Source organism: Ranitomeya imitator, chromosome 2, assembly GCF_032444005.1.
Source record: "Ranitomeya imitator isolate aRanImi1 chromosome 2, aRanImi1.pri, whole genome shotgun sequence".
NCBI lineage: Eukaryota > Metazoa > Chordata > Amphibia > Anura > Dendrobatidae > Ranitomeya > Ranitomeya imitator.
Window position 1 is genome coordinate 261,072,682 of NC_091283.1, and position 23,163 is coordinate 261,095,844.

Consider the following 23,163-nt stretch of genomic DNA (forward strand, 5'->3'; position numbering starts at 1 on the left):
CCAATTTTGAACTGCATTTTGACTATTTACTGATTTGGGCCTACTCTTTGTGTCAGCCTCTCATTCCAGTTGTCCTCCACTGAACAAAGCAATGCCCCCTGGTTAGTCCTGTTACCAATTTTGAACTCCATTTAGCCCACTTTATTCTTTGGGCCTATATCTGTGTTTCCTCCTCATCCTGCCCATTGCCCAGCCAGTGATAGATGAGGCTGCTGGTACATTGACCCATAACGCAACATTCCCCGTGCACGCTACACAGCAAGATTGTGACCCTGCTGAAAATGTCAGGTTCCCCTTCCCGCATACCATACCACCTTACACGGGGACAAAGAGGAAGGTGCAGATGAAGATGCAGGTTCCTTCATCAGGTGGGGGGAGGAATACTCGTTGGCGACGTCACTGGCACAGGGCCCCTCATAGTACGCAAAAGTGTCGCTGTCGGTGGGAGGCGCCCCCGCCGTGCAAACACACCGCCGTACTTTGAGGGGACCTGTGCCAGTGCCAATGCCAACGAGTGGGCCCCCCCTGCTTGCTCAGGATCACAGCACTTGCAAAGTTGAAATACTTACCTCTCCCTGCTCCACTGCCATGACGTGGTCCAGATTTCCTGGGCCCACTAAATACTTGAACCAGCCCTACCCCCCACAACTTTAGCCAAATGACCCCCAATTTCCAATGCCTTACTATTATTATAAGGTAAATTAAGATTGACAAGCTTCAGTAACAAGAATGGATGTTTTTGCCATTAAAATGGGCACTGTACATGTTTTCCTGGCCTCCACTCACTGCCGACTATGCTCCCCCATTGACTTGCATTGGGTTTCGTGTTTCGGTCGATCCCTGACTTTTCGCGATAATCGGCCGATTCCACTTGACTCAACTTTTGAGATAGTCGGGTTTCGTGAAACCCGACTCGACCCTAAAAAACTAAAAGTCTCTCAACCCTATCCAGGACTATGCGTGTGCCTACCTGGATGACATCGCCATCTACAGCGCGACATGGGAAGAGCATCTAAATCACCTAGAGACAGTATTAGACAGGATCCACAAGGCCGGAATCACCCTGAACCCAAACAAGTGTCACGTGGGCAAAGCAGAGGTTCAGTATTTAGGGCATTGGGTGGGAAGTGGGAAACAGAGACCAGAACCAGCCAAGATTGAGGCCATAGCCAAATGGCCCACCCCACGCACTAAAACCCAGGTCATGGCGTTTCTAGAGACAGCGGGGTATTACAGGAAATTCGTTCCCAATTACAGCAGCGTGGCCAAGCCCCTCACTGATCTGACCCGTAAGAACCAACCCCGCCAGGTAACCTGGACCCCAGAGTGTGAGGAAGCCTTCCGCCAGCTAAAGGACGCCCTCACCAATACCCCTGTATTGGCCGCACCCGATCCAACTAAACGTTTCCTTGTTCACACAGACGCTTCTATGTTTGGATTGGGGGCAGTACTAAGCCAAGTCGGGCCGGACGGCCAAGAACACCCGGTAGCTTACCTTAGTCGGAAACTACTGCCCCGTGAAGTGAGCTATGCGGCCATCGAGAAGGAGTGCCTGGCAATAGTATGGGCAATCAAAAAGTTACAACCATATTTGTATGGACGACAGTTTTCCCTCCTAATGGACCATAATCCCCTAGTCTGGCTTAGTCGGGTCTCTGGAGACAACGCCAGATTACTGCGGTGGAGTTTAGCTCTACAACCTCTGGACTTCACCATCCACTACAGACCCGGAAAACAAAACGGTAATGCCGATGGACTAAGTCGACAAACAGAACTCGTACCAACCCCATAAACTTCGGTCATCCCCAAACCGATCCGTTAAGGATCAGACTGTGTATGCCAATCGCATCGCTGAAAAGGGGAGCCGTGTTACAGAACCCCCCAGCAACAAGAATGTTATGCAGTATATGTATGTATAATAGGTTCCATGTGAAATGCATCAGTCCACAGGCTGCGCCCCTGGACAAGATATTCTCTTTCTGACCTCTCCCCACCTTTGTAATTCCCACAGTAAATATTGGCAGGCTCCGGCCCCCTGCGGCTATTGTAATGTAGGCCTGGCCTGCTGTGTTCCTATTGGCCTGCCCTGTGTATCTGTGTTATATATTCTGTGTGCTGTAAATAAAGGTTGTTCTTAGACTGGAAATACGTGGAGAAGCAGTCAGCTTTTATATGCTCTCATGTAATCAAGAAATTCCTGCCAGCGTCCTTCATTCAGAATCTACATTAAAAGCAGAGTGGACTTCCTGAAACACGGGGTGGTACTGAAAGAGTTACCCCAGCTTGGTAGACCCAGTTACAAGCGGCAGCAAGTGTCGGATGATGGGAGTAATAGTCCCTAAAGCCCCCACCTGCTGTCATCGTTCATACTTTAATATAACTCATCATTCTCTTCTGCTCCTGCCGATTGCTGGCAGAGCAGGGGAGAACGATGAGAGCCGTCTTCAGCACCCGTCACAGGGGAACAGCGCTTACAGTAGCACTTCTTCCCAGGCGGCCGTCTGTGTGGTACTGAGACAGCACACGGTTGCCACACATGTGCCGTAAGTATTACACACACGGACACTGATATCTCCGGTATTGGTTTTTCCGGGATCGGAAATAAACGGACGTGTCTGAGTTCTGATGACACCTTCTCTCCATCTACCTGATGATCCTGAGGAACATTGGGATCTTCTTGGTTACAGTCCTGTGGAAGAAGAGGACGGGGACATCTCTCTGGTGTTGTCCTCTTACTGGATAGATCTGGGGGAAACACATACAGGGAGTGAATTCATTCTTTACATACAGATAATTATATATATTGTATTTAGTCCTTTCTATTACCTGGAGATGTGAGGGGCTGGGGAACCTCCATTATGACGTCCTTGTACAGATCTCTGTGTCCTTCTAAATACTCCCACTCCTCCATGGAGAAATAGACAGCGACATCCTGACACCTTATATGAACCTGACACATACAATGATACCGTCATCCCTCGATCCCTTCATAGCGTTACTGTATAATGTCCCAGCATTCCCAGCAGTGTCACCTCTCCAGTCAGCAGCTCAATCATCTTGTAGATGAGTTCTAGGATCTTCTGGTCATTGATGTCCTCATGGATCAGGGGGTGAGGTGGAGGCCCCGTGATTGGGCTCAGGGGTCTTCCCCATCCCTCAGACACAGGGTCCTGACAGCGATCACTAGAGGTCTTCTTCACCACTGTGTAATCCTGGTAATGGAGAGACACATTAATAAATCTCACTACAGACATTTCCAGAGTCCTCACCTCTCCAGTTCTGTCCATCTGTTATTCCCATAGATAAGAATGAGGTAATGTGACGTCATCAGAATCTCTCACCTCTCCAGTAAGCTGGAAGAGGACCTCTAGCGTGAGGTGTAATATCCTCTCCGCCATCTTGTCTCTGTCCATATCCATCTTTGATGGGTAAATTAGGGAAATTTTCTTTTGTAGAAGATCTTCACTGAGAGGATCCGATATTGTAGAGACCTGAATGAGAAGATGAGCCGATGTAACATCATAAGAATCCTGTAATAATACAATTACTGGAGATAATAAGGGAAACATATGAGATTTATTATTTTACAGTATTTAGTTTCCTTCTTTACATCTACTAATAAATCCTATATATTTAGGCCACAGACAACAAGCAGTTTCCTCCTCGGAGTCGGCAGCTGAATACGTTCCTCATAGACTCATCTTCCATAACGCTAATTCTCGTCTCATTTACCGACCCTGGAATCGGCATTAGCAATACTGCAGGAGATATTCATTACACGCGACATGAGAAATAACTACTTCATGATGAGGACGACATCTTCATCTTCTACTACGGCTCTAGAGACAGATTTGGCCAGAGTCGGTCACTGACTCCATCCCCACCGGCCTCTATATGAAGGTTTCCCATCTTCCCCGCACTGTAATCTTCTATCACGTTAGATCTCAGCTCTGATTCACACACAGAAGTTTGAGGCTTTTAGAAGAGACTAGATGGTGGCCCGATTCTAACGCATCGGGTATTCTAGAATATGTAGGCAGTATATAGCACAGGCTACATACAATATTGCACAGTGACGTAGTATGTAACATAGCTACATAGTATATAACATATCCTCGTAGTATATTGCACAGCTATGTAGTATATTGGTCAGTGACGTAGTGAGGCCAATGTCTCCATGTACAGGGCTTCTTTCTCGGGATATGATGGGTTTTCTTTGGTACTTTCCCCCCATTAGAAGGGACACCTGTGGATATTGGGGTCTTTACCTGCTACAGTCCTGGAGGGATTTACTCTGTAAAGTGGACGTTGGACAAGTATCACCACCAATTACCATCAGACTGAAGGAACATCGCTCCTCTATGCGGATCTATGGATCTAAGATGAAATCCACTGCGGCCCCTGCAAGAAAAGAATGAGAAAGAGCAGAAGTTGGGAGAGACCACCTTGGCCGGAGATTTATATGGCTGTTCTGTGTGCACAGGACCTGTGATGAGGTCACAGGAGGGGAGGAGTCAGGGGTCACATGATCTGGGGCCTCAGTGTGTGCTGGACTCTGCTGTGCTGGTTGTCATGGTGCTGGATGAGGGGAAGTTTATGTGTGGGGTCTGGAGGGGTTTACAGTGTGGATGTAGCGGATCCACGTGTAAAGGGTGTACAGAGCGGAGCAGTGTGTGTACGAGGTGTATGGAGCGGAGCCGTGTGTATACGGAGCAGAGCCTGGCATGTACTGAGCGGAGCCCTGTTTGTATGGGGTCCTGTGTACTGACCAACCATATACCCCCAGCTTCTGTCACAGGCCCCCCTGTGCACGCTTTATACACCCATATACCCCCTTCTTCAGTCACAGACCTCTCTGTGTACGCTGTATACACCCGTTTACCCCTAGCTTCGGTCACAGACTCCCCTGTGTATACTGTATACACCCGTATACCCCCAGCTTCGGTCACAGACCCCCCTGTGTACACTGTATACACCTGTATACCCCCAGCTTCGGTCACAGACCCCCCTGTGTACACTGTATACACCTGTATACCCCCAGCTTCGCTCACAGACCCCCCTGTGTACACTGTATACACCTGTATACCCCCAGCTTCACTCACAGACCCCCCCAGCTTTCCCCTGTATATTCCCAGCTTCAGTCGCAGACCCATCGATGTACGCTGTATACACTCGTATAACCCCAGCTTCGATCACAGACCCTTCTGTGTACTCTGTATACACCCATATACCACCAGCTTCGGTCACAGACCCCCCTGTGTCCACTGTATACACCTGTATACCCCAGCTTCGGTCACAGACCCCCCTGTGTGTGCTGCACACACCCGTATACCCCCAGCTTCGGTCACAGACCCCCCTGTGTGCACTGTATACACCGTATACCCCCAGCTTCGCTCACAGACCCCCCCCCCAGCTCTCTATCCCCCCTGTAGAACTGTCCCACACGGTAACACTGCGGTCATCAGCCTCTCGTCTCTCGTACATCTACTGATAACAAAAGATGAACAGAATCCAGCCCTACTCACTGAATTCTGCCTGTCAGTGGAGCTCGACACCTTATGAATTCGACATTGGCGCCCCCACTGCTTGGCCGCTGTCCCTGTAATATCCTATAAATATAATAAAGCCCAACACTTTGCCAGCTCAAATGGTTTAAAAATATAATAAACCCCATGTGTTTGGAGGCTCAGTTATTAAATGAATCCTTAGTGTCCACAACCAGCGCCACCCAATTATGACACACCGATAACGTATTAAATATGGAGCAATCTGAGCCGGGTAACAACAAGATTAGCACTCATCCATCAAAGTGTATCTCAATGTTTTTCACCCTGACACATCATCAGGAGGCCCAATATAATGATGTCAGCTCATGATATATGATGTACATGTGTCCTCTATCGGAGGGTCCTTTTCAATAGCCACTTGCCCAGACCTCTCCTCAAACAGCCCCTCACTATCTGTTGAATGAACACAAAGATTCAATCGTACTGCACATGCTCCGCACCACAACCTGTGTTCCACACTGGGACTCATAGATAGAAGCATACTGGAGGGCGCGCCACGTTCCAGAGAACATGCCCGGAAATGACGCAAAGTGCTGGAGCGCCCGGGCATCCTCCGTTTCGTGTCATACTCCAGCGCTGGAACGCATGGACCTGAAGATCACTTGCTCCCATACTGGATTGATGTGTCCCAAGCTGGAACGCATGCCCAGCATATACCTGTAGTGATCAATGCCAATTTCAAATAAAAAGGAACTGACAATAGATATATGGGAGAGTCTGTGGGGCCATATAGTACCAACAGCTTCCTAAAGTGGGACAGCCACCACCCAGCCCCCTCAGAAAGGTATACCCAAAGGGCAATTCCTCGGATTCAGGAGGATCTGCTCTAGTATCCGAGAATTTCATAGACAAGCAGGTGAGATGTATGGCCGGATAAGGGATAAAGGCTATCCCCAATATATTCTAGATTCAGTCCGCACGTTTTGAGAAAATAAGAATAGACAGTCCCTTTTACTGAATAAACAAAAGGAAACAGAAGGCAGTTCCCAAAATGACATTACAAGGCTTATTGGCACGTTTCATAGAAAACATAGCCACGTCCGTAATGTACTTAGGAGACATTAAGACATCCTAAGAATAAATCCAGACCCTAGGGAGATGGTGGGGACTACCCGCACGATCACCTATAGGAGAGGACAATCTATGAGAGATCATTTTGTACAGTCTCCACCAAAAACCTACATATGGGGGTAAATGGCTGGATAGGAAGATGTGTGGATTCTATAACTGTGGAGACTCATTTCTGTAAATGGATGAGATCCAACAAATCTTTCACAAGGTCATCCACTGGGAGAACTGAGGGACTTCTCAAATTATTAGACTGCGGGCATAGTCTACGTAGCCACATATCTCTGTCCCTTGGATTATCTAGGGAAAATGGAGAGAGTTTAGAAGGAGGGAGAGTGAACCTTTGGGAGACATTAATGATCATGATACCCCACTAGCGAGACTATTGAGAGGGACACACTATGGGGAGATGAATACAATCTGCTTCTTTGTGATAGAAGTGGTCAAACCTAGTCCCGGGTGGGAGATCATGGTAGGAATATGCTGAGAAGAGAAATTGAGTGGATTTTCAGAATGGATTCGCTTACCCTAAAAGAATTAAGTGGACAGATATCGTATGCTTGTTTTTGTAAACATAACCCGTGTTTGGACCGTTCATCCGGACTTTCTCAAGCCATTTGCTACTTCTTTCCCTTTGTAGAGCCTAGAAAATGGATACCAAGTATCCAAGCACACCACTGAAAGGAGGTATATTAAAAAATATATAATTTTATTCAAGGGTTTAATACACATAGTAAAACATCATGAATCAAAAAGTAGCATGAAACGTGTAGGAGGAGATGAATAAGAGGAAAATACTGAAGCAAGTAAGAGTGGTGGAGTGGAATAGTAACAGGCTATGGGTAGGTGAATAGTGTTAAATATGCTTATTTTGCACATTTATTTAAACAGGACTATCTACCAGGTGCATTACTCTTAAAGAAAAATTTAATGATATTTTCATAAAAAAATGAAGTGGTTTATTGAATTGTCCACAGAAAAACCACATTGCAACAAAACATAAAATAGATGAAATAGTTATGAACAGATTGTCCATTTGTTCCTATCAGGGTTTGTTCCACATCTTTCCCAAAGTTCTGAATGGTAAAAGCTGTCTGTCTGTGTGAAGTCTGAAGTCATCATGGCTACCAGTTGTTCCTTCCTACTGTGAATTGTCTGATGTCCATGGAGAATGATGGTGAAGGCAGGAAGTGACAGCCCCCACGTGACAGCCCCCTCCCTCCTAAGAGACGTAATTATATATGTCCCAAAATACCACGTGTTCTCTCTATATGGTGATAACTTATACTCTGAGCTATATATACATAAATAGCTTTTGTAATGTGAGCGAACTACACTGTGTTCAGTACAGAATTGAGAATAAGAATGGGTGACAGAAATTGATTGGAACCCTCAAAGTAAACATATTAATAAGATAGAGAAAGAAATTTAGAAACCGCGCTAGAGGACAGGCAAAGAAATGATACAAAGCAGATACACTAGAATGCAATGCAATACCTCCAAAAAGATAAATGTCCTACAGGACCACAAAACTACTTAATCCGATGCACTAATAAATGCCAAGATCATAGGACCAAGCTACAGCCGCCCCCCGCACAGAGATATGTACAGCTGCCGGCTTACCTATACCGGATAAAAGATGTGGCGTGCGATGTGCTGCTGGGTCGTGGTGCACCGAATGTTGGTACAAGCTGTGTGCAGAGGGTATAGCACTGTCCGTGCCCGGTGGCGAGGTGCAGAATGGTAACCAGGGGCGCTCCGGCCGGTAGCGTGTCCCGGGAACCACGAGGAATCAAAGGAAAAAAATGGCTCCTCCTACTAGTGACGTCACTCAGTATGGAGCGCTCAGGCGCTCAAAAAACCAGGGGGAAAGAAGCAGGGATCAAACCAACGCGTTTCAAAGCGACTGCGCGCTTCTTCGTCAGGGTTACCGCTGCTCTCACTTCCAGGCTATATAAACACTTCCGGCCCGATTGGGCACCTCCCACATTTTTAACCCCGGTGTCACCAATTGTCACGATTCCCCTGACCGCTGTCACCACTGGGTCAGGATTCACACCGTGACCGTCACCCCTACGTCACGGATCAGGGTGACTTTAGGCCAACAGACGGCTATCACATGTGCAGGGGGGCTTATCTTAGTTATCCCTCCACTGCTAACAATGTGATGAAAAACCACACACAAGGCTATTGACCTCTTAGTTTACAGCAGGGGCTTATTCTAGGTATCCCACTGCTTTTCTATATACCACGAACTGCAGGGATTTATGTATATCCCGCTTACAGTTCCACTTAACACTTGCAGCTCTCTGGCGCCCCCTTACTCTCAGGTCAGATTAGGTACTGCACCCTGGGTAATTAGTCGCCAGAAAGGCTGCCTGCTATGTACTGGCTATTGGGCACGCTGCAGCGACGCGATAACTACTCCCACACAGGCAGGAACAATAATTATCAAACCCGCAGTTGCTTCAGCATAATCCAACCGTCAGCACACTTTCGCTGCCACCAGCTTCGATTAAACGGGTCCGAAGCTAACCCAACACAACAGTAACAGTAGCGTATTTCCCTTCAGAGACAGGGTACGGCTTTTAGAGCATGGAGAAGAACTAATATATAATAGTATATCCCATTCAAAATAACTAGGCAGTGCTTTATCAAAAATAGTTTATAAAGATGTTATACATGAGACAATTGCAAATATGTACAAGGGTAATTATAACATAAAGGGAATAAATGAGAAAAGATAACACTCACATATTAAAAGCATTGCAGGCATCCAGGCTAGTGCAGTTTCCATACATCCCAGTCCATGGGATGTACTCAGCTCTTCCAGGACAATAGGACAAAGCAGTCCAGAAGGAGAAATCAGCAGAAAGTGACTCCTCAGAGCCTGCCAGACACTTAAAACATTAAGGCTGTGACATCACAGAAAGGCTGGCTTATCCAGACCCTCCTCTCTCTACATTCTGAGGAAACTTTAAACTATTTCCTCTGATTTCTATAACTTCACTACAAAACATGTCAGCGTCCTAAAAAGCTCATCATTCATCTCAGATTAACGTGAGCATTCTAATGAGATCAAATATGTCCTATCTGTGATACATATTTACAGAGAAAACCCTACTTCTTTACCAGATGGAGTTAGAAACCCGAGATTCATGGGATGTGTAAATACACCGAGTGAGGCTACGAATATATATTTTCGTATTTCTGGCTTAAATCGTTGGCCTAATATCTAACAAAAACTAAACAAAGAATCTTTCATGAATTTTGGAGCCACTTTACCAGTTCTGACTGGTGAAGGTGGGAGGGGTGAGGGACTTTCCTCTGAGCCTGGAATTTACGACCCCAGAGCAATAAAACCCCCTTCTAGCATACAGTCTGTAAAGAGAGAAACAAGTAGAGTCAGCTAGTGAAGGGGGGGGTTTAGCCCACCTCATGAGCTGAAGAGCAACTAAACTTATATGATATTTCATACCATATCGTGACACCCGGACATCCCAATAAGTGCCCACCCCTCTATGAAGGAGTGCAAAGAACCTGCCTTGCTCCAGCCATAAGCGACTGCTGATAGTGTGTAGTCGCTACGCCCATGCTCCTACTAAAAACATGTGCAAATGTACTAATAAAACCCAATAAACTTTAATAACGCTACCAAATCAATAAAATAGAATAAAATAAAATAAACATACATGTTAAAATACGATAAACCCCTTGATCCCACATGAATCCATATACACTATAAACCTGTTTAAATTCCATAGTTGACAAGGCCAGGGCCGTATAGATAGAATGTGTTAGCGATGTGATCATTAAGGGTAAAATGACTTAACAATAGGTTTAGGACATTAAAAATACATTGAAAATACACTGAAGATCCATTAGGGATATAACAGGGGGGGGAAAAGGAGAGAAAGAGGCAAAAAAGAAGAAAGAAAGAGAGGGGAGAAGTGAAGACTCACCCGTAATCACAGCCACACCGATAGGGTACAGTTTAGGTAAAACCAATACATATAGAAGACCCTACTCGTCCAAAAACCTAAAAAATCTAAAACGGACCCTATAAATACTAGTGGCCCTCTCTTTTCCTCTTTTTTCGACCCCATATCACATACATACAAAGTTATTACAAGGATTTTGTATAATTTCTATGATTAAAATCGTTAAGATTGTTAAAAAGCAAACAGTTCCAGTTCTTGATTAAGGCCCCTAGGGGCCAAAGTGTCCAATGTGAAGATCCACTGTGTCTCCACCCTGGACATACTTTTAATGAAATCACCCCCTCTTGGATTTTTATAAACCTGTTGGATGCCAGTAAAAAATACCCCTTTGGTGGATTTGTTGTGCTTCTCCACAAAGTGCCATGATAGAGGATGACCAATATGACCTTTCTGGATGTTCTTCAGATGCTCCTTGATCCGTGTCATGAGGCACCGTTTCGTTCGCCCCACATATAGTTTATTGCAGGGACACTGGATCAAATAAATGACCCCTGCTGAAAAACAGGTGATACTTTCCTTGATCATGAATTTCCTGTTACCGCTTGTATCCCTAAACGTTGTTTGTCGCGTTTTTTTAAAACCGGTGTTTATACAGCTGAAGCAGCTGCCACAAGGTGCAAACCCGCCATTCCGTGGGGTAGTCCTCGGCCCTCTTAGTCGATTACCCATAATCAGTTTGGTGGTAGGGGCAATCATATGGCCTAGAGATTGGGCTTTCCTATAAATGAACCTCGGGCGGATGGGTAGATGGTCCCCCACTATTTTGTCACCTCGTAGAACTGCCCAGTGTTTCTCAATGATTCTTCTAAAAGACCTGTGTCCTGCATGAAACTGGGATATGAATGGCAATTGGCCAATTTGGTTTCTGATGTTCCCGTTATCTAAAGTTAGTAATTTAACTGGATGTACTAACTGATTTCTTGGCAAGGATTCCATTTCCATTCTCGCTTGTTCCAATATATTTTTAGGATATCCCTTTTCCAGGAATTGCTGTGTCAGCGCCTCCGCCTCCCTATGATAATACTCCTCTTTAGTGCAGTTACGTTTAATACGTATAAACTGGCTTTTAGGTATACTAGTAAGCCATATAGGGAGGTGGCAACTGGTTATGTGAATAAAACTATTCACATCTACTTCCTTATGGTAGCACTTAGTGAGCAGTTGGTGCCCTTCTACATAAATATTGAGGTCCAAGAAATCAACGTTCGTACTACTTATTGTGGGGGTAAACTCCAGGCCATATTCGTTATTATTTAGACTGGATACAAATATGTCAAGATCATCTTGGGTGCCTTCCCAGATGAACACAATGTCGTCGATAAATCGACGCCAAAAAACCATGCCTTCTTGGAGTTGTCCTGCTCGATATATCTGAGACTCCTCCCATTTGGCTACATATAAGTTAGCGTAGCTTGGGGCAAAACGCCTCCCCATAGCTGTACCCCACTTTTGTACAAAGAATTGGTCCTCAAATAGGAAGTAATTATGTTGTAAAATAAACTTGATGCATTCCTGTATGAATTGGGTCTGAGTCTGCGTGTAGGTACCCAATAACTCAAGGTAATAACCTGCCACCTGGCAGCCCATATCCTGATTGATAACCGTATACAAGGATTTAATATCCAGTGTGCCCAGAATATAATTGGGTTTCCAGCTCACAGTTTCGAGGACCTGTAATACATGGCCTGTATCTTTCAGGTATGCCGGAATAAGAGTCATGCATTTCTGCAGGTGGATATCAACATACCTGGAGAGATTAGATGTAAGGTTGTTGATGCCCGAGATAATTGGTCTCCCCGGGGGGCACGTCGGGTTCTTGTGTAATTTAGGGATATGGTAAAAAACCGCTATACTCGGGGTGCGGTTCATCACGAACTCAAACTCTTTCTTATTGAGAATGCCCATGGATTTCCCTCTAGAGCATAAGATATTTAGTTTCTTAACAAAATGAGTGGTTGGATCACTTTTCAGTTTACTGTAGGTGATTTCATCACTAAGGAGTCTGATTGCCTCCTCCCGATACATAGATCTTTTTAGTATTACTATCCCCCCACCCTTGTCCGCCGCTCGGACTATAATGTCATTGTTGTCTTGCAGAGCCTTTATAGCTATCCTTTCCTGCGCCGTCAGGTTATGGGATATGTTCTTTGTTAGTTTCCGGCCCATTTTTCGGATATCTGTCGTGACAAGTGTGTCAAATGTACGGAAGGCATTAGAGAACTCCTGAACAGGAGTAAATTTGGAGGGGTTAGATAGCGATGTATGGATGTATCCAACTCCGGATGTGCTAGGGTCGCTGATAATGGTACCTTCCCTTTTTAAAAAATACTTTTTTAGGGCTAGATTACGTAAATATTTTTTCATGGAAATATATAAATTGAACGGGTTCGGCGTAGATGTGGGTGAAAATTTCAAACCCTTCTGCAATAAAGATATTTCGTTTTTTGATAGTTGGTAGTCGCTCAAATTATATATTTTTTGCTCGTTGCCAGTTCCCTGGCCCTCTATTTTATTTTTGGGGCGTTCCCCCCCCCCCCCCTCCTACCTCTTTTTGTTTTGTAGACCTTACCCGGAAAAAATCCCGATTGATGGAGGGACGGTATGGTAGTGCTTTGGATCCTCTTGGGTTCCTCCCAAACGCCCCATTAACTACTGGGGTTTTACCCCCTCTAACCCTTTTATTGTTATTTAGCAGTGGAAGGGAGCCCCTAGAGTTCTCAATCTGGGGATCCCTTTTAGCTGTCTGTTTTTTATGACCAGTGATTGCATCACGTCCCTGGTGCTCACTTGCACAGGGATCTTCTTGATAAAAAAGTGGTCTACACATGTTTTTAGTAGGAGCATGGGCGTAGCGACTACACACTATCAGCAGTCGCTTATGGCTGGAGCAAGGCAGGTTCTTTGCACTCCTTCATAGAGGGGTGGGCACTTATTGGGATGTCCGGGGTTAAAAATGTGGGAGGTGCCCAATCGGGACGGAAGTGTTTATTTAGCCTGGGAGTGAGAGCAGCGGTAACCCTGACGAAGAAGCGCGCAGTCGCTTTGAAACGCGTTGGTTTGATCCCTGCTTCTTTCCCCCTGGTTTTTTGAGCGCCTGAGCGCTCCATACTGAGTGACGTCACTAGTAGGAGGAGCCATTTTTTTCCTTTGATTCCTCGTGGTTCCCGGGACACGCTACCGGCCGGAGCGCCCCTGGTTACCACTCTGCACCTCGCCACCGGGCACGGACAGTGCTATACCCTCTGCACACAGCTTGTACCAACATTCGGTGCACCACGACCCAGCAGCACATCGCACGCCACATCTTTTATCCGGTATAGGTAAGCCGGCAGATGTACATATCTCTGTGCGGGGGGCGGCTGTAGCTTGGTCCTATGATCTTGGCATTTATTAGTGCATCGGATTAAGTAGTTTTGTGGTCCTGTAGGACATTTATCTTTTTGGAGGTATTGCATTGCATTCTAGTGTATCTGCTTTGTATCATTTCTTTGCCTGTCCTCTAGCGCGGTTTCTAAATTTCTTTCTCTATTTTGATTCTGTGTACATGGGTTGGCACTACCCTGTTTGAATCCAGCAGCTGAGGAGGTGGAACTTCAGGGCGAGCGCCAGTGTTTTCCCAGTATTTTTTCATATTAATAAGATCTTTCTTCTTTTCTTCTTCTTTGGCAAAATAATTTAATGTTCATAATAATATAAATAATAATAATACTGTTATACATACTCAATAACATAATGATGTGTTGCTTAGTATGTTATATATTTTAAATGATTTCAACACTCCAATTAATACGAATTATAGCGCTATTGATATGGTTTCAATCAGATATATATATAATTCTACCACATGTGTTCAGAGGCCCATCCCCCAGTTGCTGCATTACCACCATGTGTCCTACATGAAGCCCCCTCCTGTTGTGAATTCTGCTCTTGGGTTCCCTCCAGTGGTTGTTGGTGGGAATGCAGTTGTCTCTGACTCGCAGTCCTGGCCAGGTGTATCGGATAATTACAATTCTGGCTGGGATATTTAGGTGTGCAGGATCCTTTAGCCCTTTCCAGTTGCCAATGTTTCTTTGGAAGTATTGGATCTCTGCCTGGCCTCACCTGCTTAGCTGCCAGTTCAGCAAAGATAAGTGTCTGTTTCTTTTTCTGAAGCACACTTGCTGTGTGCTTATTTTCAGTGCTGATCTTTTGTTTCTATTTGTCCAGCTTAGACTGTGTCAGTTGTTTTTCTCAGTCTGGTTGGTTTCTCTAGAGTTGCAGTTATACTCTCCACATCTTTAGTTAGGTGGTGGAGTTTTGTATTTTCTGCTGTGGATATTTTTGTAGTATTTTTATGCTGACCGCTTAGTATCCTGTCCTGTCTTTTTCTTTTTAGCTAGAAGTGGCCTCCTTTGCTAAGCCTGTTTTCTGCCTGCGTGTGTCTTTTCCTCTCCAACTTACAGTCATTATTTGTGCGGGGCTGTCTATCCTTTGGGGTTCTGCTCTGAGGCAAGATAGTTTTCCTATTTCCATATTTAGGGATATTTAGTTCTCCGGCTGTGTCGAGGTGTCTAGGTTTTGTTAGGCACACCCCATGGCTACTTCTAGTTGCGGTGATAAGATCAGGGTTTGCGGTCAGTATAGTGCCACCTACTCCAGTGAAGGTTTTCATGCTGCTCCAAGGCCACCTGATCACAACAGTACAACTGGCCAACAATGAGTTAAATGCATCTCAGAAGAAGGGAGGAAAGGTCTTGAGCCATTTTTTTTCTTCAGTCTGTTTTGTCTTCTCCTCCCTATTTATCTCTGGGTGGCTGAAGAGCCTTGTGCTAGCATGAATGTTCAGGAATTAGCTTCTCGTGTAGACCAGCTTGCTGCTAGGATACAGAGTATTTCTGATTATATTGTTCAGACTCCTGCTTTAGAACCGAAGATTCCTACTCCTGATTTGTTTTTTAGGTGACAGGTCCAAATTTTTGAGTTTTAAAAAAAACTGTAAACTGTTTTTTGTATTGAAACCTCGATCCTCCGGTGATTCCATTCAACAAGTTAAAATCATCATCTCCCTGCTGCGTGGTGATCCACAGGATTGGGCGTTTTCCCTGGAATCTGGGGATCCTGCTTTGCTTAATGTAGACTCCTTCTTTCAGGCGTTAGGATTACTGTATGATGTACCTAATTTGGTGGATCAAGCTGAGAAGACCTTGTTGGCCTTGTCTCAGGGGCAAGAGGCGGCTGAATTGTATTATCAGAAATTCAGAAAATGGTCTGTGTTGACTACATGGAATGATGCTTTGGCGGCAATTTTCAGAATGGGTCTTTCTGAATCCGTTAAAGATGTTATGGTGGGGTTTCCCACACCCTCCAATCTGAGTGATTCTATGTCTCTGGCCATTCAGATTGACCGGCGCTTGCGGGAGCGCAGAACTGTGCGCGCTATGGCGTTATCCTCAGAGCAAATTCCTGAGCCAATGCAGTGTGATAGAATTCTGTCTAAAACAGAACGACAAGGTTTCAGACGTCTCAATAGGTTGTGTTATTATTGTGGCGACGCTTCCCATGTCATTTCTGTCTGCCCTAAGCGGACAAAGAGGATCGCCAGTTCATTTACCATCAGTACTGTACAACCTAAATTTCTGTTATCTGTGTCCTTGATTTGTTCATTGTCATCATTTTCTGTCATGGCGTTTGTGGATTCAGGCGCTGCCTTGAACTTGAAGACACAAAAGAGAATAGTAAAACCAAAAACACTCAGTTTGAAAAAAATTGCAGTAATCCGCAAGTGCTAGTAAAAGATGTAAAAAAACAGGGTATTTGGTTGATACGTTTTTTGCAAAAAATGTATACTAAGCTGCTCTACCAATCTTCACGGTATACCCTCATCAGAGCAGTCCTAACTAGTGTATGCAATCCCTATCTGATGTATTTAAAAACCTGATCATCTGTATATTACCTGTGTGAACAGGGTTCAGAGAGAAAAAGTCCATGTGTGCATACAGAGTAGAACAGCTTATGTGCAGATAGCCCAGGAGGAGTGGTGGGTACCTCCCCAGTCTTGTAGACACAAGAGAACAATTATGGAAACAGGAACACATGGGCTACTTGCACAGTGAACAAGTCTGTAGAATCATGTTCACACACCACCAAGAAACCTGAAGACACAAAAGAGAATAGTAAAACCAAAAACACTCAGTTTGAAAAAAAATTGCAGTAATCCGCAAGTGCTAGTAAAAGATGTAAAAAACAGGGTATTTGGTTGATACGTTTTTTGCAAAAAATGTATACTAAGCTGCTCTACCAATCTTCACGGTATACCCTTATCAGAGCAGTCTGAACAGAACGACAAGGTTTCAGACGTCTCAATAGGTTGTGTTATTATTGTGGCGACGCTTCCCATGTCATTTCTGTCTGCCCTAAGTGGACAAAGAGGATCGCCAGTTCATTTACCATCAGTACTGTACAACCTAAATTTCTGTTATCTGTGTCCTTGATTTGTTCATTGTCATCATTTTCTGTCATGGCGTTTGTGGATTCAGGCGCTGCCTTGAACTTGTTATGCTCACGCCCTGACTGATGGGCGTGAGCTCGGGGGTTTTGTGGCCCCACTGTGCCACAAACCAGACTACCCTGGAAGGGGCGTGACTAAGTAGCTTCCTAGGTGTTCGCTGGAGCCTCTGATGGTGAGGTCAGACTTGTGCAATAGGAAGCTACCAGGTGCCACTCCAGGGTGATGTCTGGCTGTGGCTGCTGATCCCACTAAGGAACGGAGCGGGCACGGCTGGCACTCTGGCTGACAGGCGGGCACGGCTGGGACACAGACAGGCAGACGGGTACAACAGAGACACTGGCGGGCAGGCGGACATGGCTGGCTCTCTGGTAGGCAGGCGGGTACGGCTGGAACATAGGAAGAACCGGTAGGGACCGGTCTGCAGGCAGGTATGTGGTTTGGAACACAGGGCTGGCAGAGAACACAGGGCAGGAAGGCAGGACAGGAACGGCAGGACTGGCAGGAACACAGGATACACAGGACGGGTTGATGTGATGTATGAATCAGGCTGCACTCTGATGACACCCGAGTGCAGTCCTATTGTGAGTGTGATGAAGGAACAGGTAGGGACCTGTACACACAGAAGATGCAGGTACGGAAACAAGCCAGAAGGAAAGGAGAAAGAAGGAACAGGTAGGGACCTGTTCACACAGGAGGACCAAGTAACTAGTAGAAGGTGGAACTAAGAGAAGAGGAGAAGAAGGCAGAGCCAAGAGCAGAGCCGCAAGAGGCGGAGCCAAGAGCGGAGATGCTGGAGGCGGAGCCAAGAGCGGAGATGCTGGAGGCGGAGCCAAGAGCAGAGACGGAGCAAAGTGCAGAAACACAAGAGGCAGAGTCAGATAGTACCGCAAAGAGCGGAGCCAGATAGAACCGCAAGGAGCGGAGCCACAGAGCAAAGCCAGAGAGTGCAAAGCAAGATCTGAGTGCAGAGCCGCAAGAGTGCGGAGAGTAAGCAGACAGAAAACACAAGGAAAGAAAGCAGGGAATGAAGCCACAGACAAGGAGACCGAGAAAAGACAAAGTGCATACAAGGCAATAGAACAAGACACAGGGACAAAGACACAGGGACAAAGACACAGGGACCAGGATATTGTGCCTCCTGGAGGGCGGACTACAATAACAAGGCAAAAGCACAGAGAAAAGCTCAGGAGAAACTTAGAGCAAGGCCAGGCAAACTCAGCAGCTAAACACTAACTGAGCTAACACATTGCACAGGCCCAGAGCACAGGGTGGAGCTGCACTATATACAGGAGGCCTCCTGGTAACTGGTCAGGAACTGATTGGACAGGTGCACCTGATTCCTATAAGAACCAGAGAGTTCAGGCGCCGGCCCCCTATACACACAGCCATGAGGCATGCAGAGAGCAAAGACATAGAACATGGAGCTGGCATTAAAGAGAAACCACAACATGACCTGGAGCAGTGGGTAAGATTGTGTGAGAGATGTGAGGCCATGCTGTGATGCCAGCAGAGTTGTTACAGTACCCCCCCCCCCCCCCCCCTTTACGGCCCCTCTTCTTCAAGCCTGCCAGAATAACTTGTAGAAGAAGGATAGGAGCACACACAGTCCAGGCCAACATGACATCTTCAGGGTAGAATAAGGCAAACGGGTCACCAGGAATCTCAGAAGACAAAGTCTCTTTGTGCCCAACAGGGTTAGCTTCATCAGGAATCTCGGATAGCAAAGTCTCTTTGTACCCAATAGGGTTAGCCTCCTCAATGGACTGGACCATTTCCTCTGGGTAGACAAGAAGCAGGGACTTGGATGCTACTGGTTTGATATCTTCACCAGCCGGCCACTTAGAAGCCAAAGGATCACTCACAGAATACACCTTCTGCCCGATATCCAGAGACAAATTTTCAGGTAGCAGAGATGTCTTGAAATCTTTACCAGCCGGCCACTTAGAAGCCGATGGAACACTCACAGGATACACCTTCTGCCCGAAATCCAGAGACGAACTTCCAGGTAGCTGAAATGTTCCAGAGAACTGAACACAGGAAAAAAATCACTGGAGCAGAGGGTGGAGAATAATAACTCCACCGGATCAGGAAAAAACTGAGAGGAGAAAACTTCTGTTTTGGAATCTTCACCAACCGGCCATATGGACGATGAAGGCACCCACATAGGAACCATTTTCTGCCGATTATCCAGAAAAAAACGTCCAAGAGGCGGAGGTATTTCCACGAACAGGTTACAGGTATAGTCATTAGAGTAGTGAGGAGAGATTGTCACCGCTTCCCCATCTTGGGTGACATCAACACACCTTGACTCGACGACTAACAGGTTACTGGTATAGTCACAAGAGACATGTGGAGAAACAGTCACCGCTTCCTCATCTTGGGTGACATCTACACACCTTGACTCGACGACTAGCAGACCAGCTGAAGAAGAAGACAACACGGTTGACTGTCCTTGATGCATGGGAACCAGACACCTCTCATGACTGGGTAAATTCAAACAAAGTACTTTGCAGGAACTCTTGACCAGAGCGGATGGCAGAGTTCCAGGCCCAGAATGACCCATGGGCATAGCAGACAGCATACGGTAGATAAACTTCTTCATGTATAAGGCTCCAACTTGGAGCTGTAGTTGTCCTTGCAGGACTAGACTGCTCTTGAGTAGGGCTTGACCAACTTCAGACAACGCCCTTACCGGGTTCTGGAGTTGTATGACAGAGACCACATACCGACTCCGAATGGTTGGTGACTTTACCACACCAAAGCTCCCAGAAAACAGAGACACAGTCTTAGATTTTAATGGAGAGGAGGAACTCTCACCTAGGGCAGCCTCTCCTGCTGGCCCAGGGTTTTGGAGTTTAAGATCTACAGGGCAGAGACCGTCAGGATGTTGCTTGCAACCGCAGCGATACCGCGTTCCCTTCTTGCGGCTGGATTTGGGCTGCTGCTTTGCCAGCCTTCTGGGGTTTTGCTTGGGTAGCTGCTGGGACAGGTAGAGGAACAGGTGGGTCTTGGACGGACTTGGTCAGACGTGACGATTTCTTCACGGGTTTCGCCCGTCTGGACCGCCTCTCAGATCTAGATGGGGGAAGACTTCTCAGGAGCAGCAGGACGAGGCTTGTCAAAGACTTTACGGAAGGCCACCCGGAAGGCCCCAAGACTCATGACGATAGGATCCCCTGCTTCCCAGAGGGGACAAATCCATAATAAAGCATCTCCTGCTAGGTAGGACATGATGTAGCCCACCTTAATCTGGTCAGAGGGAAAACAAGCTGCATTCTGCAGGATGTAGCGCAAGCACTGTTCCAGGAAGCTTTGGCATTCCTCTGGATTCCCATAGAACCTAGGTGGGTCTGCTGGGTTGTGCTCCTCCTCATAGGCCCGGAGTTGATCGTAGATAGCGTTTGAAATAATGATAGGGCCCGAGGTCTCCTCAATTGGAACGACACAGGGCGGAACAAATTCTTCAGCTTGCTGATACTGGTAGACAGAAAGTTCATCATGCTCTGAGAGCTGAAGGACATGGGATACAGCGGAGGCCATGGCCTGTGCAAACTGTTACGCTCACGCCCTGACTGATGGGCGTGAGCTCGGGGGTTTTGTGGCCCCACTGTGCCACAAACCAGACTACCCTGGAAGGGGCGTGACTAAGTAGCTTCCTAGGTGTTCGCTGGAGCCTCTGATGGTGAGGTCAGACTTGTGCAATAGGAAGCTACCAGGTGCCACTCCAGAGTGATGTCTGGCTGTGGCTGCTGATCCCACTAAGGAACGGAGCGGGCACGGCTGGCACTCTGGCTGACAGGCGGGCACGGCTGGGACACAGACAGGCAGATGGGTACAACAGAGACACTGGCGGGCAGGCGGACATGGCTGGCTCTCTGGTAGGCAGGCGGGTACGGCTGGAACATAGGAAGAACCGGTAGGGACCGGTCTGCAGGCAGGTATGTGGTTTGGAACACAGGGCTGGCAGAGAACACAGGGCAGGAAGGCAGGACAGGAACGGCAGGACTGGCAGGAACACAGGACGGGTTGATGTGATGTATGAATCAGGCTGCACTCTGATGACACCCGAGTGCAGTCCTATTGTGAGTGTGATGAAGGAACAGGTAGGGACCTGTACACACAGAAGATGCAGGTACGGAAACAAGCCAGAAGGAAAGGAGAAAGAAGGAACAGGTAGGAACCTGTTCACACAGGAGGACCAAGTAACTAGTAGAAGGTGGAACTAAGAGAAGAGGAGAAGGCAGAGCCAAGAGCAGAGCCGCAAGAGGCGGAGCCAAGAGCAGAGACGCTGGAGGCAGAGCCAAGAGCGGAGACACTGGAGGCGGAGCCAAGAGCAGGGACGGAGCAAAGTGCAGAAACACAAGAGGCAGAGTCAGATAGTACCGCAAAGAGCGGAGCCACAGAGCAAAGCCAGAGAGTGCAAAGCAAGATCTGAGTGCAGAGCCACAAGAGTGCGGAGAGTAAGCAGACAGAAAACACAAGGAAAGAAAGCAGGGAATGAAGCCACAGACAAGGAGACCGAGAAAAGACAAAGTACAGACAAGGCAATAGAACAAGACACAGGGACAAAGACACAGGGACAAAGACACAGGGACAAAGACACAGGGACAAAGACACAGGGACAAAGACACAGGGACCAGGATATTCTGCCTCCTGGAGGGCGGACTACAATAACAAGGCAAAAGCACAGAGAAAAGCTCAGGAGAAACTTAGAGCAAGGCCAGGCAAACTCAGCAGCTAAACACTAACTGAGCTAACACATTGCACAGGCCCAGAGCACAGGGTGGAGCTGCACTATATACAGGAGGCCTCCTGGTAACTGGTCAGGAACTGATTGGACAGGTGCACCTGATTCCTATAAGAACCAGAGAGTTCAGGCGCCGGCCCCCTATACACACAGCCATGAGGCATGCAGAGAGCAAAGACATAGAACATGGAGCTGGCATTAAAGAGAAACCACAACATGACCTGGAGCAGTGGGTAAGATTGTGTGAGAGATGTGAGGCCATGCTGTGATGCCAGCAGAGTTGTTACAGTACACCCCCCCCCCCCTTTACGGCCCCTCTTCTTCAAGCCTGCCAGAATAACTTGTAGAAGAAGGATAGGAGCACACACAGTCCAGGCCAACATGACATCTTCAGGGTAGAATAAGGCAAACGGGTCACCAGGAATCTCAGAAGACAAAGTCTCTTTGTGCCCAACAGGGTTAGCTTCATCAGGAATCTCGGATAGCAAAGTCTCTTTGTACCCAATAGGGTTAGCCTCCTCAATGGACTGGACCATTTCCTCTGGGTAGACAAGAAGCAGGGACTTGGATGCTACTGGTTTGATATCTTCACCAGCCGGCCACTTAGAAGCCAAAGGATCACTCACAGAATACACCTTCTGCCCGATATCCAGAGACAAATTTTCAGGTAGCAGAGATGTCTTGAAATCTTTACCAGCCGGCCACTTAGAAGCCGATGGAACACTCACAGGATACACCTTCTGCCCGAAATCCAGAGACGAACTTCCAGGTAGCTGAAATGTTCCAGAGAACTGAACACAGGAAAAAAATCACTGGAGCAGAGGGTGGAGAATAATAACTCCACCGGATCAGGAAAAAACTGAGAGGAGAAAACTTCTGTTTTGGAATCTTCACCAACCGGCCATATGGACGATGAAGGCACCCACATAGGAACCATTTTCTGCCGATTATCCAGAAAAAAACGTCCAAGAGGCGGAGGTATTTCCACGAACAGGTTACAGGTATAGTCATTAGAGTAGTGAGGAGAGATTGTCACCGCTTCCCCATCTTGGGTGACATCAACACACCTTGACTCGACGACTAACAGGTTACTGGTATAGTCACAAGAGACATGTGGAGAAACAGTCACCGCTTCCTCATCTTGGGTGACATCTACACACCTTGACTCGACGACTAGCAGACCAGCTGAAGAAGAAGACAACACGGTTGACTGTCCTTGATGCATGGGAACCAGACACCTCTCATGACTGGGTAAATTCAAACAAAGTACTTTGCAGGAACTCTTGACCAGAG

At 46.7% G+C, this 23,163-nt stretch overlaps 1 protein-coding gene across 2 annotated transcripts in view; it reads right to left on the minus strand.

The window, feature by feature from the left end:
• The window catches only part of LOC138663005 (oocyte zinc finger protein XlCOF6-like), a 150,156-nt gene that overhangs the window by 46,194 nt on the left and 80,799 nt on the right, over positions 1–23,163 (minus strand). Inside the window, exons 1-5 of one of the 2 annotated variants that reach the window (XM_069749047.1) lie at positions 4,269–4,472; positions 3,342–3,491; positions 3,033–3,212; positions 2,827–2,950; positions 2,648–2,745 (exon numbers count right to left, since the gene is read on the minus strand). In XM_069749047.1, coding sequence (XP_069605148.1) covers positions 2,648–2,745; positions 2,827–2,950; positions 3,033–3,212; positions 3,342–3,419 — 480 coding nt within the window. In that variant the 5' untranslated portion in view covers positions 3,420–3,491; positions 4,269–4,472. Of the gene's footprint in view, positions 1–2,647; positions 2,746–2,826; positions 2,951–3,032; positions 3,213–3,341; positions 3,492–4,268; positions 4,473–23,163 lie in introns of those variants that run through there. The other variant, XM_069749046.1, reaches the window with a different exon arrangement.